The sequence below is a fragment of the Lagenorhynchus albirostris genome, chromosome 3 (assembly GCF_949774975.1).
Source record: "Lagenorhynchus albirostris chromosome 3, mLagAlb1.1, whole genome shotgun sequence".
Classification (NCBI taxonomy): domain Eukaryota; kingdom Metazoa; phylum Chordata; class Mammalia; order Artiodactyla; family Delphinidae; genus Lagenorhynchus; species Lagenorhynchus albirostris.
In genome coordinates this window covers 72,322,221-72,338,640 of record NC_083097.1, presented here as the reverse complement: position 1 = coordinate 72,338,640, position 16,420 = coordinate 72,322,221, and the positions used below count along the sequence as shown (strand labels likewise).

The 16,420-nt window shown below is 35.2% G+C and overlaps 1 protein-coding gene across 1 annotated transcript in view; it reads right to left on the bottom strand.

Annotated features, from left to right (window-relative positions):
- Positions 1–16,420, bottom strand: part of ADGRV1 (adhesion G protein-coupled receptor V1) — a 564,972-nt gene that overhangs the window by 497,244 nt on the left and 51,308 nt on the right. The window contains exons 10-15 of the mRNA XM_060146321.1: positions 16,067–16,337; positions 15,368–15,697; positions 8,788–8,964; positions 6,378–6,601; positions 1,604–1,730; positions 444–629 (exon numbers count right to left, since the gene is read on the bottom strand). Of these exons, the coding sequence (XP_060002304.1) occupies positions 444–629; positions 1,604–1,730; positions 6,378–6,601; positions 8,788–8,964; positions 15,368–15,697; positions 16,067–16,337 (1,315 nt within the window). The remainder of the gene's footprint in view (positions 1–443; positions 630–1,603; positions 1,731–6,377; positions 6,602–8,787; positions 8,965–15,367; positions 15,698–16,066; positions 16,338–16,420) is intronic.

Below are 16,420 nucleotides of genomic sequence, written 5' to 3'. Positions count from 1 at the left end.
CAATGGTATGTAAACATAATGGAACAATATCTGATTCCCTTAATATACAACTAAAATTTATTTCCTTTAAAAGAGTAATTTTACAGAAAAATTTCTTCAGTTCAAAACTGTATCACTGAAAGTTCAGTCAATACAGATTACATAAAATAAGGTTTAACATATATAAACCTAAAAGGAGATGAAAACTGATTACACACTGAACGTTTCAGATTGTTTGGTACTGCTTTACGTACAACAAACATGGACAATTCAAATTGGAATAAGTCTTACTTTGTTTCTTAAGCTTGTTTTTTTTTATTTTCCAAACATAAGCACTTCTCAATCCTTTCTTGCCCACTTCCTTTCCTGTATCTCCTTGCCAGTGTTCAAAATATTTATATTCATAATATACAAGATACTATCAACTTTCCACAAAAGCACACGGAAAAAATAAAATCCCATACCTCTGGTATTCCATCCAATCTTGATAGCAAGGTGATTACGATCTCCCTTTCACCAGGTTTAAATTCCAGTACCCCTGTGTTCCCATAAAATTCATTGCTATCTCTTGGCTCTATTCGGTAGTGTAGAAACTGCTTAACAAGAGCTCCCCTGGAACGGATGATGTGGAGCTCTACAGATTCTCCTTCCTTAAAAAAATCCACAAAATTCAAAAAGATACATGCACCCCAATGTTCACAGCATTATTTATAATTGCCAAGATATGAAAGCAACCTAAGTGTTCATCAACAGGTGAATGGATAAAGATGTGGTATGTGTGTGTATATATATATATATATATATATATACATACACACACACACATATATACACACACACACACACACACACACACACACACACACAATGGAATACTACTCAGCCATTAAAAAGAACGAAATTTTTCCATTTGAAGCAACATGGATGACTTGGAGGGCATTATGCTGAATGAAATAAGTCAGACAGAGAAAGACAAACACTGTATGTTATCACTTATATGTGGAATCTAAAAAGTACAACAAACTAGTGAATATAACAAAAAAATAAGCAGATTCAGATACAGGAACAAACTAATGGTTACCAGTGGGTGGGGGGGCAACAGAGAGGTGGGGGAGAGGAGGTACAAACTATTGCGTGTAAGACAGGCTCAAGGATATATAGTACAGCATGGGGAATACAGCCAATATTTTGTACTAACTGTAAATGGAAAGTAACCTTTCAAAACTGTATTTAAAAAAAACAAAAGAATCACACACCCTGAATTTTGGACTGAATAGGTTTGGCATCACAACTTTAAGCAGTCTGTCTAAGGCTCAGCTAGAAATGCCAATGTGTCTCTTTTTCACGTTTGTAAAATGTGAAATAGAGCACAGACCTCTTTAACTCATTGTGAAGAGTAAGGGCTGTGACTACAAAGTGCTTAGAACAGGGAAGAGAATATAGAAGGCCCTCATTATATGCTATCTATATGATTATAACAATAATAGTGATGATAACTGTGTTCTTGCCAGTAAAGTACCATATATAGGACAGGAAAAAAAAAGTCCACAAAAGCTTAAATCTTTCGAGATTGTTCTTTTGAAGCTGTGAGTACAGAATAGATTGAAGTTTCTTTCATACTTACTTGTATAATATAGGGTCCTCTGGAAGCAGGAGAGAATTCAAAAATTCCCCCAGGATCATCATTTTCCAGAATAATTAGGTCACGGCTTGTATATCCAGATTTCAGCACTTGGTTTTCCACGTTGACCCTGGGGAAGTCAGAGGGGAAAAAGTTTTACAGGCTTTCTAAGTCTTACAGACTACCTATAGTCTTACTTCTGAATTTTGAAGTCTTATTTAAAATATTTACAACACTTCAGATAATGAATATGAAGGTTATTAGGAGGTAAAATTTAAGTTGCATTTAAGTATATTAAAATCACTTCAGATCAAAACAGTTTTACTGATAACATTTATGGGAGAACTTCTATTTCTGAATTCATTGGTTCTTTCATATTTGACTGAAACCAAACACTGCATGTGTACCTTAAAAATACATTAATCAAAGGTTTAAATATATTTTATAAAGTAGTATCAAATTCACAAATTTGTTTCCAGTTTTAGCAAAAGTTAATTTGTAACATGTAGTTTAAAAATAATTTAAATAAAATTGTTTTAACTTTACATACACATGAATTTCTTTAAAAAAAAATCATTACGTAAGATTATACTAACTGAATACAAGTTGGTTAACTGCTTGGACTAAAGCAAGACACACCAAAAATAAAATTGTGATTAGATTTTAGAAATACTTTGTGACCTTTAATATGATTCTATTCACCTTGATTTTAACCTCACACATTTTCTTTTGTTTTATTACAAAAGAAAATGCGTGACATACATGAAAAAAAATGGAATAGAATAGATCTGAGATACGTGACATGCTATAGCAATTCCTATACAAATCTCAGAAGAACATATTAAAACAAGATGTTTTTTATTTCTGGTTTTTATGTTCAGCCTATAATTAGAATGATCAAAGGGACTAGGACTGTAACGCTCTGAGGGTTTAAAAGCCAGCATACTCTTTGAGAATTCTCAATCCTGCAAGCTGCTCTAAACCTTTCCAAATGTCACTTTCTATTGAATCAAAACGTACTGCTGATCAGACCTCAAAATTACAATGCAGTCACAATTAATATATAAAAAGGACAGCACACTTCCTGTGTAACAGAGAATCTGAATTAACATCTTTCCCCAGCTTTTGGAAATCTGACAGCCAATACCTAGCATACTAGTAGCCACAGAAGATATAATCCAAATAATAAGATAGTTATCCTTTTTGGATTATTAATGCAGTCATATGATTTTCATTGCAAATTTGTCCATATTTCATTTACATTGATATTTTAATCAATTAAAATTTCCTATGTCTATATAAGCTAAGAGACAAAAAAAACACGATCAGAATGTGAAATATAAAAATCCATTCTGAGCATTAAACAAATGAATTTATTTTTAATGTGCTACCCTTTTGGAAAAAGGCAAAATTTTGAAAAGTTCTTTATACGACAACTGAGAGAATGTAGGCAAGAAATTGCTTAGATGCACTCAAAAACCAATGGAAGAGATGAGTGCCCTGCTTCTGAATTCTTTGTTAAACCACAAGATTCATAAAAGATGTTAAATAAGAATCTCACAAGCAAAGGACACTAATTGTTCTCTTGGTTATATGTACACTATAAGGAAAGTTAAAATTTTTAAGTTCTTCAAAACATGAAATTACATACATTCTCAAAAATTTTATCAGATATCTTAAATGCATTCATAATTTAAAACTCTTAATACAAAAAAAAAACTCTTCATATAAGCTTATCATTAGAAGATGAAAGGACACACAAAGCATGCACAGGCAGGTGGACAAGCAAACTCTCTCAAGACTGGTGGTCATGCAGAACAGCAGCCTTGTCCGAAACACTGACTTGCAAAGCAAAATGTTGAATCACCAAAAACAAGACATTCTTTAGCACACTTACCCAAAATACACGACAAACCTTTCGGTTTCTACCCTGTCAACACAGAAAGAAGGGGAGGCGTGGGGGGGGCGGGTAAGACAGAGACACTATTTGCCAAAATCTCACCAATACTGTTAGAAATGTGAATGGCAGGGTAAAAATAAAGCTAAAGAAAGCTCTCTTTTTTCCCTCCCCCCGCACAAGCTAGTCATATTCACTTTAAGGGAACTCTGCACACTGGGTTCTTTGCTATTCACAAATGCTAGCAAAAGGTTCGGCAGTTCCCACTTAGGCAAGATGACCCCATGACCAGCCAGCACGTCAAGACCCATTGAAGACATTCCTTTCCAGGCCTGCTCCAAGGCGCTGGAGGCTGCCAAGCACTGTGCACGCTCACAAAACCACGGCAGCTGAGCAAATTTCATTCAGCCCGACTTTTAATTACTTAGTAGCTTTAATTAGGTTTCAAAAAAATAAAATCCCACATCCTCAGATCTAACGCCAGTTATTCTTTGAAAATATAAAAACTCTATCAGCAGAGAAAAACATATCTTTCATCATTTGCACAGGAATATACTCAAGAAGCCAAAAGATATCGCTGTATCTTTTAATTATGACAAATATTACTTAAATATAACTTCATATCAGGAAATCTAAACACTTTGCCAAATTCCCAATGTGCTGTATTTTTAAACAGCCTTGAGAAACATGTCAGAATGTAGAGTCCTAGTGCTTCATTTTTCAAGTCAAATAACACTATAAGTAAGGAGTTGTATACTACATATATTACAATTTTTTCTGAAATAAATTGGCATAATAATATTGTTTCTGATTTGGTGAGAACTAAACAACAAAATATTTTTAATTAGTATGGTATTAGAAGCATCATAAATCACTCAGTACCAGGGTAACTTTTATCTCTATTTAATTGAAATATAGAGAATTTTCATTTGAATTTGACATTAAAAGAAAATTGTAAATGGTATCACAGTAAAGTGTTAATTATTTTTTGTTGCAATATTTTATTGTAACTTACTGTAATCACAGTCGCATTCATTCATTCTTTCATTTTAGTTTTGTTAAAAATTTGCAAAATTGAGACGGAGATTTTGATAAAATAGGAGATTGTCACATTTATTTAATTAAATGTCTTAGAACACTGAATTGTAATTTGTTCATGCACAACTGAGATAATACAAGTATGCACTAGTTACTAATTGCATTAAAACATTTTAGTATAAATTTGAACTAATTTCTTCTGCTTGAAAAGAGAGGAACCATTAATTTCTGAAATTCTCTGCCCCATGGTTTATACTTTCTTGTGTACTGCCTTAACCCAGAGGAAAGAGAGAGAAAATACTTTAAAATTATATTTAGTTAATTTCGAAGACTTACATGATAAGGTTGAAAATGACTATTTTGAAAGAATATGAAGAATAGTCACTTATGAACTTGCAGAGGTATAATTTAAATCATTCTTTAGACATTTAGTTCAGAGCAGAAACTTGCAGCTTAGCTAACAAAGTTCCTATAGATTGCTACCTCTTTGGTTTATAATTGCTGTTCATTTTTCTTTAGTTTGTTTTTAAGACTGTCCACTGATTTAATAAGTACTCAAATCTAACTTAAGGAAAAAAAGCACACAAGTGAAAAACTAATAATTTTCAGTTTACATTTCACCAATTTTTTCATCATATGAAATATCTTTCCTTAAGATTTAATGGAAAATATATATTAAAACCATAAGTCATTTAGACTGTGCATGTGTGTTTGTGTGTGTGTGTGTGTTGTATTTGGTTTTTGCTTTTTTTGGTTTGTTTGCCTATTTTGTTTTGTTTTAATTTTATGTTAAGAAAAAGGAAGAAAACACAATGTGGTACTGAAAGCACACAAAATGTACAGCAGACATTCAACAGATTTGTTCCCTATATTCTGAATTTTTCTTCCACATAAAAATAAAAACAACTACTCATAAGGTTTATAAAATGTGTTTACACAATACACCAACATAGAAAAACCTACAACAAACTGAGAGTAAAATTTGGAGAGGACCAGGGGTTACATAAAATAATTATTACTACTTCAGTCCTCATTAAAACAGTATAAAATAACAGGTATTGATTCATCTATGAATTTTATTGTTTCTAAAATAAAAATTTTGCAAAGCCCTCAAGTCACATATTAACCTTCTCTAATATGTATCAACTTTAATATAGAGACCTGTAGTAGATAAGCTTGGTTTCAATTTTTTTAATTAACATCAATTATGCACAGTAGTTTTTTATTTTTGGAATTTTCTGAATCACTGAAAAAAATTTCTCTTTGAGAGATTGTGATATTTTCTTGATATAAATTACTTACTGAGAAATGTTAACTAAATCCTTATTATTACTTAAAAATACCCCTTAAATTTGTATTATTTTTTATTCTCTGGAAAATTAGTATTATTTAATGTTAAATTCCATGTAAAAAAGAGAATTTCATTATATGAAGATTAACACTTTCTTTTTACTCACTGAAACAAGCTCTAATCCTCTTCCCTGATGAAAATGAAGCCAGCAGAGATGTTTGCCTAACCTAACATTTTGGGTTTGCTGCTGCCTATTTTTTGAACATAGCAACATATTAGCTATGATTAAGATGTATCTAATACCTTCTATAAATTCTCTATGTAATGTTTCTTCATGATAAATAGCAGGGTAAGAGTTCACTATGTTGTAACAGTCTAACCAAAAGCCATCAACAAACATCAGAAAAGTCAGAAGAAGGTCAGCATGACATTATCTAGTTAGTTTTTTCTTTTTACTTTATGTGAAGAAAAGAATTAAAACAAGAAACAAAATTATTTCAGAGAACGTGAACATATAAATGTCACTAAACATTACCTAAATGGGTTATTACCTGTCTAGAGAGAGTGTTACCGTCTCATTCATTTCCGGTATGTCATCAGCTTTAACAGTAATGTTGATTGTTGTGTCACTTTGCCCAGATAAAAACACAACAGAGCCATTAAAGGGTCCTATATCATCCAGGGTCACTGCTTTTGAATTAAAGCCAGAGGGCTTCAAACTCCAATAGACAGTAGCCTGGCCATCAGTTCCATCCCGATGTAAGGGAATGCATACCTTATAAAAAGAAAACAGAACAAGTTCTTCTGAAATACATGCTCACAAATTACATAAGCTTTTCAGTTAGTGCATACACTTGTTATATGAATATGTTTAGGTATTGTGCATAGAGAAGTGAACAATTAAAATGATATTAAAAGCACAACTGAACAAGCTTTCTTTAAGTATGATGATAATTTCAGATTTGACTATTTTATATTAGTTTTTGCTAATCAAACTTCTCTATTAAATTTCCCCCACCCAAAAACCCGCCTAACCTGGGATTTGTCTTAACAAAAAGACTTCATTTTAAAAGCCAAAGAACCATGAAAAACACAGAACAATGGCTAAAGAATAAATTTCCATCAGAGGTTCTCTGAAAAAAAGAATTAATTTAATATCACAGTACAAACTGAAAAATAAGCTTTTGTGACTAAATCTGGGAAGTACACAGTTATGTCAAATGCATCCTAACGTGATAAGGGGCAAAATAAGAAAATAATAATACAAATAAGAAATGTTTCTAACCAACACAACAAATGCAGCAGAAACAAAATCAGATGCTCAAATCATGGCTCTGGGTTACCCTGGGCAAGTTACTTAACCTCTCTGACCTCAATTTCCACATGTGAAATGAAGCTAGTGGTTCCCTATTTTGCAAGTTCCTGGTGAAGATTAAAGTGTCTCTCCATAGCATGAGCTAAATAAATGTAAACTATTATAATAATTCTGAAACAAATTGTATTCGGTAGTTTTATTTAAGTGCAGCACACTTTAAATATGTATAAGAAGAGGATCATTGAAGATCATAATGAAGTTTTTTTCAAACAAAGAATGTAAACAAATATTTAATAGTATATAATGCTATTCTTTTTAAGTGGCTAAAAAAGGTATCCTCTGCTCTTTGCCCTTGAACATAGGCCATCTTGAAAAACATGGAAGATATTTCCTCACTAACCATTCTTCTAATTTGGCTAGCAACGGTCAAGTCTGTAGACTAGCAAGCAAAGTAAGATTCTTAGAAAAGACAAAAAAAAGTAAGAAAGGACTGGGCCCTTAAATCACCCCAAGAGGGTGGGCGTGGCCAGGCTGTAGATGGGGACAAAGAGAACAAAGGGAAATTCTCACTCTTTCTGCTGTTTCCCAGGATGGGAAGAATGCAGGTTTCACAGAGCCCAAAACTTTCCCCAGAAACTAATTTCCCTCTAGGGAAAAATATGAAACGGTAAATGTACAGCTTTGTAAGATAAATGAATAAAAACAACCCATTCTTTCAGGAAAAACTGAATAGTTTTTAGAAGAAAAATATTAAAATATTATGAAAATATAAAAAGTCAAAACCATCTTGAAAAATAGAGCTTCTCTGCCAATTCACAGAATCAAATATACAAACAAAGGAAGTTGTGGTCACCATATTTTGACATGAGGCTTTGATAACAAAAACAACTCTCCACATTCCTGATCTCAACTGCAACCCAGTTTAAACCAAATCTAAGTGTAAGAGACTTGGAGAGGGTTTTAGGGACAGACTGTGGCTCGGGGAATGGTAAGGTCAAAAACAAGTGTGGTCCCTATATAGATGGCAGGAAAATTCAACCAGGGTGGGGGGAGGCAGGGAGACGTGCTGTATATGTGAGCATGTTTATGTGTGTCCGTGTGTGTGTATCCAGAAATTTACATATATATGTAAATAAAATTATATATATGTATATATATACACATATATATATATATATAAAAAATTCCGAAGATTTGGCATCCACTACTTTACCACCATCACCTCCACCACCAAGGATAGGACGTCACCTGAATCCTGCCCAAGGCAAGCATGAGGAGTGCTCAGGAATAGAAAAGGTCAAGGATTCCTGTGGTACATATGACTTGGCCAATAAAAAAAAATTGTGTTTGGCTATTACTCTACCAAATGTCATACCACTAGCTGAACGCAGCGTCATCAAAATATCCTACTTTTGCTGTGAGCAATTAATTCTAATTTTATTCTATCGAATATGGCAAAAGATGATGAAAATCACACATTCATCAGTTACTTATGTCAAATTACATATTGAAGGCTTGCTGTAAATGGTGAAGCTTTTCAAGATCTGTTAACTCTATAAACTAACCCGACCTCCCCCTCAAAAAAACAGTGTCTTTACATTATCTCAAACTCATTAGGCCCCATCAATAAGAAAAAGCCTACTTACCACTTCAGAAGCAAAATCTTCTGGTTCATGCAAAATGATTGGAAGATTGCTAATAAAGCCAATTTCTCCATTTGCAATGTCTGGAGTAACCACTAAAGAAATATTTCGGATTTTTCCAAATCTAGGACTTATGGGTGGGATTGGGGGAACTATATTCACCAACTCCAGATCTTCCAACTATAATAAACAAAAAAACCCATAAAAATGGAAAGAAAAGACATTTTTAAGAAAAATGTTAAAGTCTTAATTGCATGGGAAAACAAAATAAGCATGGGTAAGGCCACCAATAACTTGGCAACTTCCTTCTTCATTCACCATCTGATTCAACCTCCCACACTGGCTTCTTGAGCTCTTTCTGATCCTCAATTATTATTATTCCCCAGGGTTCTTCCTAAGACCTTTATCTTATAATTCCATACCCTCTCCATAATAACCTCTGGATCTCTCCTTCAAATTCCAAATCTTTATAACCAACTGCCACTGAATATGACATAAACATCACAGAGACACCTTGCAGATAGAATGTGCCAAAGAGAAATCACTATCTCTGCTCCATGTCCTCTAACCACTATTTTCACCAATATCACCATCCGCTTTTCCTCCTTGTTGCCTATACCCAACTACCTTGATGTAAAGCCAAATATTGGCGAGTTGCCCACATTTCCCTCCTCTCTTCCACTGACCCACACCTCCAATCAAATCACCCACTCCCCTTCTCTGCCAGAGAAAATTCACGATCAGAAGACCATTCAGAACTCCAAATGTGACTTAATATGTCTTTATGTTTAAAGAAATGTGACACATGTATAACATATAATGTCCCTGTGATTAATGAACATGACCTTCAGAGTAACTTTCACAGTTTCTCCTCATGTAGAATGGCCTCCTTCCATCATCTCACAAGTCAAAATGTACTCGCTCTTAAAGACTAGTTAAACATCCCTCTCTCCCATGAAGATTTCCTTGGATTCTCCAGCCCTCTTTCTTCTACCTCTTCCTGAACTTCTACTGCTACACTCTCACTAAACATGCAAATTAACATTAAACTTCACATATTGCTTGCTTATCAGCATTTTGTGTGTTCTAGACTTTTACTTCCCAACAGGACTATACACCTCTTGTCTTTCTCAGTATTTTCCTGCAACATGACATTAAGTACAGCAGCTACACAACAGACTTGTTGATTTATCCCTACAAGACGAAATGAGCTCTATAAAAATCCTGATATATCAAAACTTTCAACATCTTAATATTCTAACTTTTCAAAATCCAACTTATCAATCCTCACAGTGTTCACATGAGTGTAGGCATAGACAATCATTACAGGACTGCAAAAAAAGCATAGAGATTTTAAGTTAAAAAGCAACTGTGAACTTAACAGGGCATTATGGATTGCCCACTCTTCAGAGCCCTCTGTTAGGCTTTGTAATGTGGAAACAATGATACTAAGTAACCACCTGTAGAGACTGGTGATTTAAGTTGATATTGTGGACACCTGTGGACAAGGACTGTACTGATCCTGCACATACGCTCACATTTTGTGATAAACAATACACATTTTAAGGGTAAAAGTGAATGCCTTTTTAAATGTAACACACTTTGCTTTGAAAATAATATACAGGAGAAGAATATCAAAAATTCCATGACTGGTAAATATTCACTCGGGTAAAAGAAAAAAAAAGAAATCAGACTGACCAATTTTGCTAAATACTGGTATGTGGACTAAGTCAAGTAAAATATAACATGCGGTTCTTTGGGATACTGCATTTACTTTATAAAATAAATGAAACATAAAGATACATAGTTAAAACCACGTAAGTATAACTGTCATTCCTTCTAGAGAAAAAGAATATACATACCCATATATATGTAGTTATCTTTAAAAAAGCACAAGAAACTAAAAATATATATTTGAATGGCATATAAAGTGTGCGTGGGATGGAGGTGAAGACTTTTTAAAATACACTGGTCTTGTGTGAGTTAGCACGTGTTTGTGAATGAACACTCTCATTCTCATGCATTCACAAAGAGTTAAACTGATAATACTGTTGAATATATCAAGTAAAATAATGATTTATTTTTACTTCAAAACTTTTCAAAAAGAAAGGAAGAAAATTCATATTCTACTTACATTTATCAAAACAGTTACAGAATTAATTCTAAATATAGTATTTTTGGAAAATATAGATAAAAAAGATATAGAAGGCTACGGAATGAACTGATCAAAAGAAAAATGCTAATTTCCCATGGCTTATTTCCTAGTCTCTAAGCCTTTTTGTCTGGGTTCCTTAAGCATCTGCTAAATCAAACTACTCCATTCATAAAGAGTCGTTCTTTGCTTCCAGACAGTTTGCAACTGAGACAGCACATTAGTAACCCCATGCCTGCCAAAAACGGTATCTCAGACTAACGTATTTTAGCTGAGAGGCTTACTGAAGAATGAGGAGCTCATGTCTCAGATTCTCCTTTCTTCAGCCTCATTCAGCTTTCCATGCAGAGTCTGATGCCTCCTATTCTTGAGTTGCTCATCCATTACGTACTATACAAACTACACAACCTTCTAATTCCAACTAGCCTTCCAGAACCTACAGCTGTTTTGAACTTTAAGGAATTGTGTCAGTGACTAATAATGACCTTTTGTCCTAAAGCGTTAAATTGACTGTCTGCACTGTAAGACCTTTGTTTTTCAACTGAATACAGAGATAGATAAAAAATTGAGTCTGGAATTAGTGGTGCAAACAGATTTCTAACCCGGGATCACCAAAATTCAGATATTACATGCTTCTTCAAGCTTTTCCTTTCTTTTCAAGTGTTGTCTAAAATAAATTCTGTCATATTCATATAGAATGCTGAAGTAAAATAGCTAGAATAATATCTGACTGATTGCAGGTTCTTAATAAAGTTTTGTTTACAAAAGGATTCTCTGCAGCTACTTGGATAGAGATACTGGATATTTTCAAGAGACTGAAAGCTTAATATAAAGGTTACTAATACTGGCATAGATATACGGGGTCTCTATCCACAGTAAAAACTGGTTTTGAGGCAGAGTAAAAAAAGATATCAGAAATGTAAAACAGAAAAGCTCTCTACAACTCAAAATCAATCCTTCTGCATCATCAGTTCTCAAACTCATGTCATGTCACTGCAACTACTACAGGAATTCCAGGATGCCCAGGCCTCCATGAAAGCAAAAGCAACTGTGTGAAACCTTTGCTTCATTTCACTTGTTTTAGTAATTTGTTTCTCATATGAGTTTTGACCTATGCAGGATAGGAGACAGAGGGAGAACTGAATACTGAGGTTCTAGGGACAAAAGCCTTAAACATATATGCTATGAATTGAATGTTTGTATCCCCAAACCCAGAATTCACATGTTGAAACCCTAATGCCCAATTTGATGGTATTTGGAGATGGGACCTTTGAGAGGTGATCAGGTCAGGAGGGTAGATCTCTCATGATAGATCAGTGCCCTTATAAGGAGAGACACCAAAGAGCTTGCATCCTCTCTCTCTCTCTCCACCATGTGAGGACAAAAAGCAAAAAGACATCAGTCTGAAAACCAGGAAGAGGGCTCTCCCCAAAACCCCACCATGCCGGCATTCTGATCTCAGACTTCCCAGACTCCAGAACTGTGAGAAGTAAATGTCCGTTGTTTAAGCCACCCAGTCTGTGGTAGTCTTTATAGCAGCCCGAACTGACCAAGACAATGTCTACTAATAAGAATGCTCTGAATACAGAGGACACCAACCACAGAGAAGGCAAAGGAGAGCACTGATGCCAAAAAAAAAAAAAAACACACACACAAAAACCCACAATAAACTCTGACATTCCTCTCAACAAGTTATTTAAATCTCCCAGAGGCACCTGAGAATTCCTAAGTTTGGGAAATGCTACCCTAATTGCAAACTGGTGAAATTAGTATGTATTTCCATATATTAAAAGGACCAACTTTAAAAAGTAAGTTATGACATGTTTTTTAGAAGGTCAAACTTAAAGCTTTTTAAAATTTTCTAAATATCTCTCTAAATGTGCTCTGATGGCAGCATTCTAATTGCCTTAACTTCTTGCTCAATGGGGTCAGGGCCATGGGCTTGACCACTTGCTCAATTCCACTTCACAGACCCAGATCCCCCACCATTTGGCCAGTCATCTCATAAGAGCATTCCACAAGCTGCAGGGGGAATGGAAACAACTGTGAATGACACCATGTTCTGTTCACCCATCACCCCAAGAAGAGAATTCAAGGGTCCTCCATAAAGGTGGGTTATCCTCATAGACAGAAGGATGCATCGTATCATAATTTCCCCATTTCGAGGAGACACAATAGAATAATAATAATAGTTATAATAATAAAGGTGAAAAGCAGATCTCCCACCACAAAACTTTTGGAATGCTGACAAAAGGTCTCCCTATATGTAGGCATATTGCAAAAAGGCATCCCTACGTACCGACAAATCATATATCCCCATATCGGGCCACTCACTAGACACCTCCACTAGGAGTCCGCAATTAATGCACAAACCATACAAGCGTGAGCAGTGACTTAGCCCAAAAAAAAGACAAAAGTCTTCAAAATAAAAGGGCCCACCCCACCAAGTGCTAAGCAAGGTATGACACAGCCCTGAGAAATTCAGAATGCCAAGATTAAAAAAAAAGCTTTCAGAGATAAAGAGCAAGTTAACCTAAAGGTAAATGATTTCTTTCCCCTCAAATTTCTAATCAGCAACTCTGGAAGCTAAAAGGCAATACCTTTCAAGTTCTGAAGAAGAAGTTATTTTAATCTAGAAATTCTACGAAGCCAGTTATCAATGTACGAAATTTCATTTTCAGTGCTCAAAGACTCAAAAAGTTTACCTTGCACATACTTTTTCTGCACATGTATTTGAGGATAGATATATTTCAACAAAACTAAAACACAGGGCTTCCCTGGTGGCGCAGTGGTTGAGAGTCCGCCTGCCGATGCAGGGGACACGGGTTCGTGCCCCGGTCCGGGAGGATCCCACGTGCCATGGAGAGGCTGGGCCCGTGAGCCACGGCCGCTGGGCCTGCACGTCCGAAGCCTGTGCTCCGCAACGGGAGAGGCCACGGCAGTGAGAGGCCCGCGTACCACAAAAAAAAAAAAAAAAAAAAAAAAAAAACTAAAACACAATCCAAGAAGTAAAAGGCAAGAAATCAAGAAAACTGAGGAGTTCAGAAAAAAACAGTCCCAAGTAGCAGGCATGAAGCAAGTGAAGAAAGCAGTTGGTACAGCTAAACTCAGCATTCAACACATCTAAGACAGCTGGAAGACCTAATTTGGTAAGAATGGCATATAAAAAGGAGCAAGGCTTCCCTGGTGGTGCAGTGGTTACGAATCCGCCTGCCAATGCAGGGGACACGGGTTCAAGCCCTCGTCTGGGAAGATCCCACGTGCCGCAGAGCAACTAACTACTGAGCCCGCGAGCCACAACTACTGAGCCCACGTGCCACAACTACTACTGAAGCCCGTGTGCCTAGAGCGCGTGCTCCACAACAAGAGAAGCTACCGCAATGAGAAGCCCGCACACCGCAAGGAAGAGTAGCCCCCACTCGTCGCAACCAGAGAAAGCCTGCGTGCAGCAACGAAAACCCAGTGCAGCCATAAATAAATAAATAAATAAAGGGGCAATTAGAAACTCCAGAGAAAGCAATAATAAAGTATAAAACAAAGTCTAGGCGAAAATATGAAACAAATTTAAATGCAGTACTGTTCAAAGAAATTAATGGAATATGAGATTTCATTTCATATATATTCCACTTAGCAAAATGTATGGTGACATAGATCATACATTCTTTCTTTACTGATCTATTCATACTATCTGATTCTGCATTAAATTTATTTACATAACCAAAATTTGATAAGCACCCTTTATTGCTTTCTAATTTTCAAATCAACCAATACCAACCATATGGAAAACATAACCATAGTAGCATAAATAAGTACAGATGTTTCAAACTTTGGCAATAAAAATATGCTCTGGTTAATAAAAGTTAAGAAATAAGAGATAAGATGGAGAAATATAGGGCCCTTATTTCTTCTTATTAAGTAGATAGAAGTCCATAGATTCTATCTACAGTTAATAGATTTTTTAGTATACTATTTAAAGTTATATACACAATTTCTCTCATATTGCTTTTTTTATTTCTGGAATGCTTTCCCTGCAGCATCCATCATGAAAAACATATTTATTCTACAAACTATATTCCTATGTCACATTTGCCTAAATCCACTCAAAAGAATGGCTCACTCTCTCCTGGCCCTCCCCCACTCACAGCTCATGAATTTCTCCATTACCTCATCCATTATATTCTGACCTACATTTCATGTCTGATCTACTTTTATTATCACATGATTAAAACAGACTTTAGTATAATCCTTGTTTTATTCATCCTTATATGTGTTGGGGCAGACAGGCTCTCTTTGGACTCCCTACATAATTTCTAGTAAGCAACAGAATCCAAAATATAAATGAGGGCAAAATAATGACTGGTTAACTCTCTCACACAGATAAGCACACTTGTAGTTTAACCAAAGTTGAGATTATTTTAATCATTCAAGTACCTGTACTAGGAAGTGGGCCCCATTTTGAAGGAATGCATCATTTCTTAGTGGTAATTTTACAGTGACTTGGGTTTTTTGTTCTGGAAAAATGAGGCTGCTTCTCCTGGATATATTTAAGATGCCATCTTTTGCTCGCAAAGGGTCCACATCTCCAGCAGGAATATAAAGTGCAGAATAAAACATATTCACATCTCCTTTAGTTCCTCCTAGTCTTTTAAAACTCAAGGATAAATATCGTTCACGTGGGCTACTTTCAATCTTCTGGTTTTCCATAGGAAAAAATGTTATTAGGCCATAAACATCATCACTATCCTGAATGTAGAACAAAAGCTGCAGATAAAGGAATAAAATATTAAAGTGCAGAATTCTCACATCTGAGATTACCAAACGGTTTATTTTCTAGGCTATTTTGAATTTTAATATTTATTTATGTATCACATCTAAAAACGATTACTCTCATAGGTAACAGAGTAAAAGATGAATCAAAAACACATTTGAAAACTTTGTGGAATTTTTTTAAGAGCAAACTTTTTATTTACAGAGGGACAACCTTCAGCAAGGGAAGTAACCACCATTTCTAAAACCAGTGCTCTTCCTGTCACATCAAACTAAACATAAATGTGCTTTGTGTGGTCAAGTTCTTCAGCTGTTCTATGACACAGAAATATTCCCACAAGTAAAGCATAATAAGAGATCTACCTCTGCTGGTTCGCTCACTTCTGCACCTCCTCGTATTGTATGAGGGAGAATCTTAAGTAGGTAAGCTTCTGCCTCTTCTGGAAGATCATCATCAACCACAGTAAGAGGAATTGATGCCAACATCTGCCCTTGTGCAAAATGGAGAACTCCAGAACTTGGTCTGATATCTGCTGTTACCGGTGAGGGATCACTGCTATTCCGTGTCAATACCCAGTTCACAGAAATATTCCCATGAGTGCCACCATTTCTAACCACTGTAATTTCTTCAAATCTAGAATTTAAAAAAAATATATATGGTCATATAATACACTCTATTTCCCTTAAAATGGGCATTTTCAATGTCAAGGTGGCCAC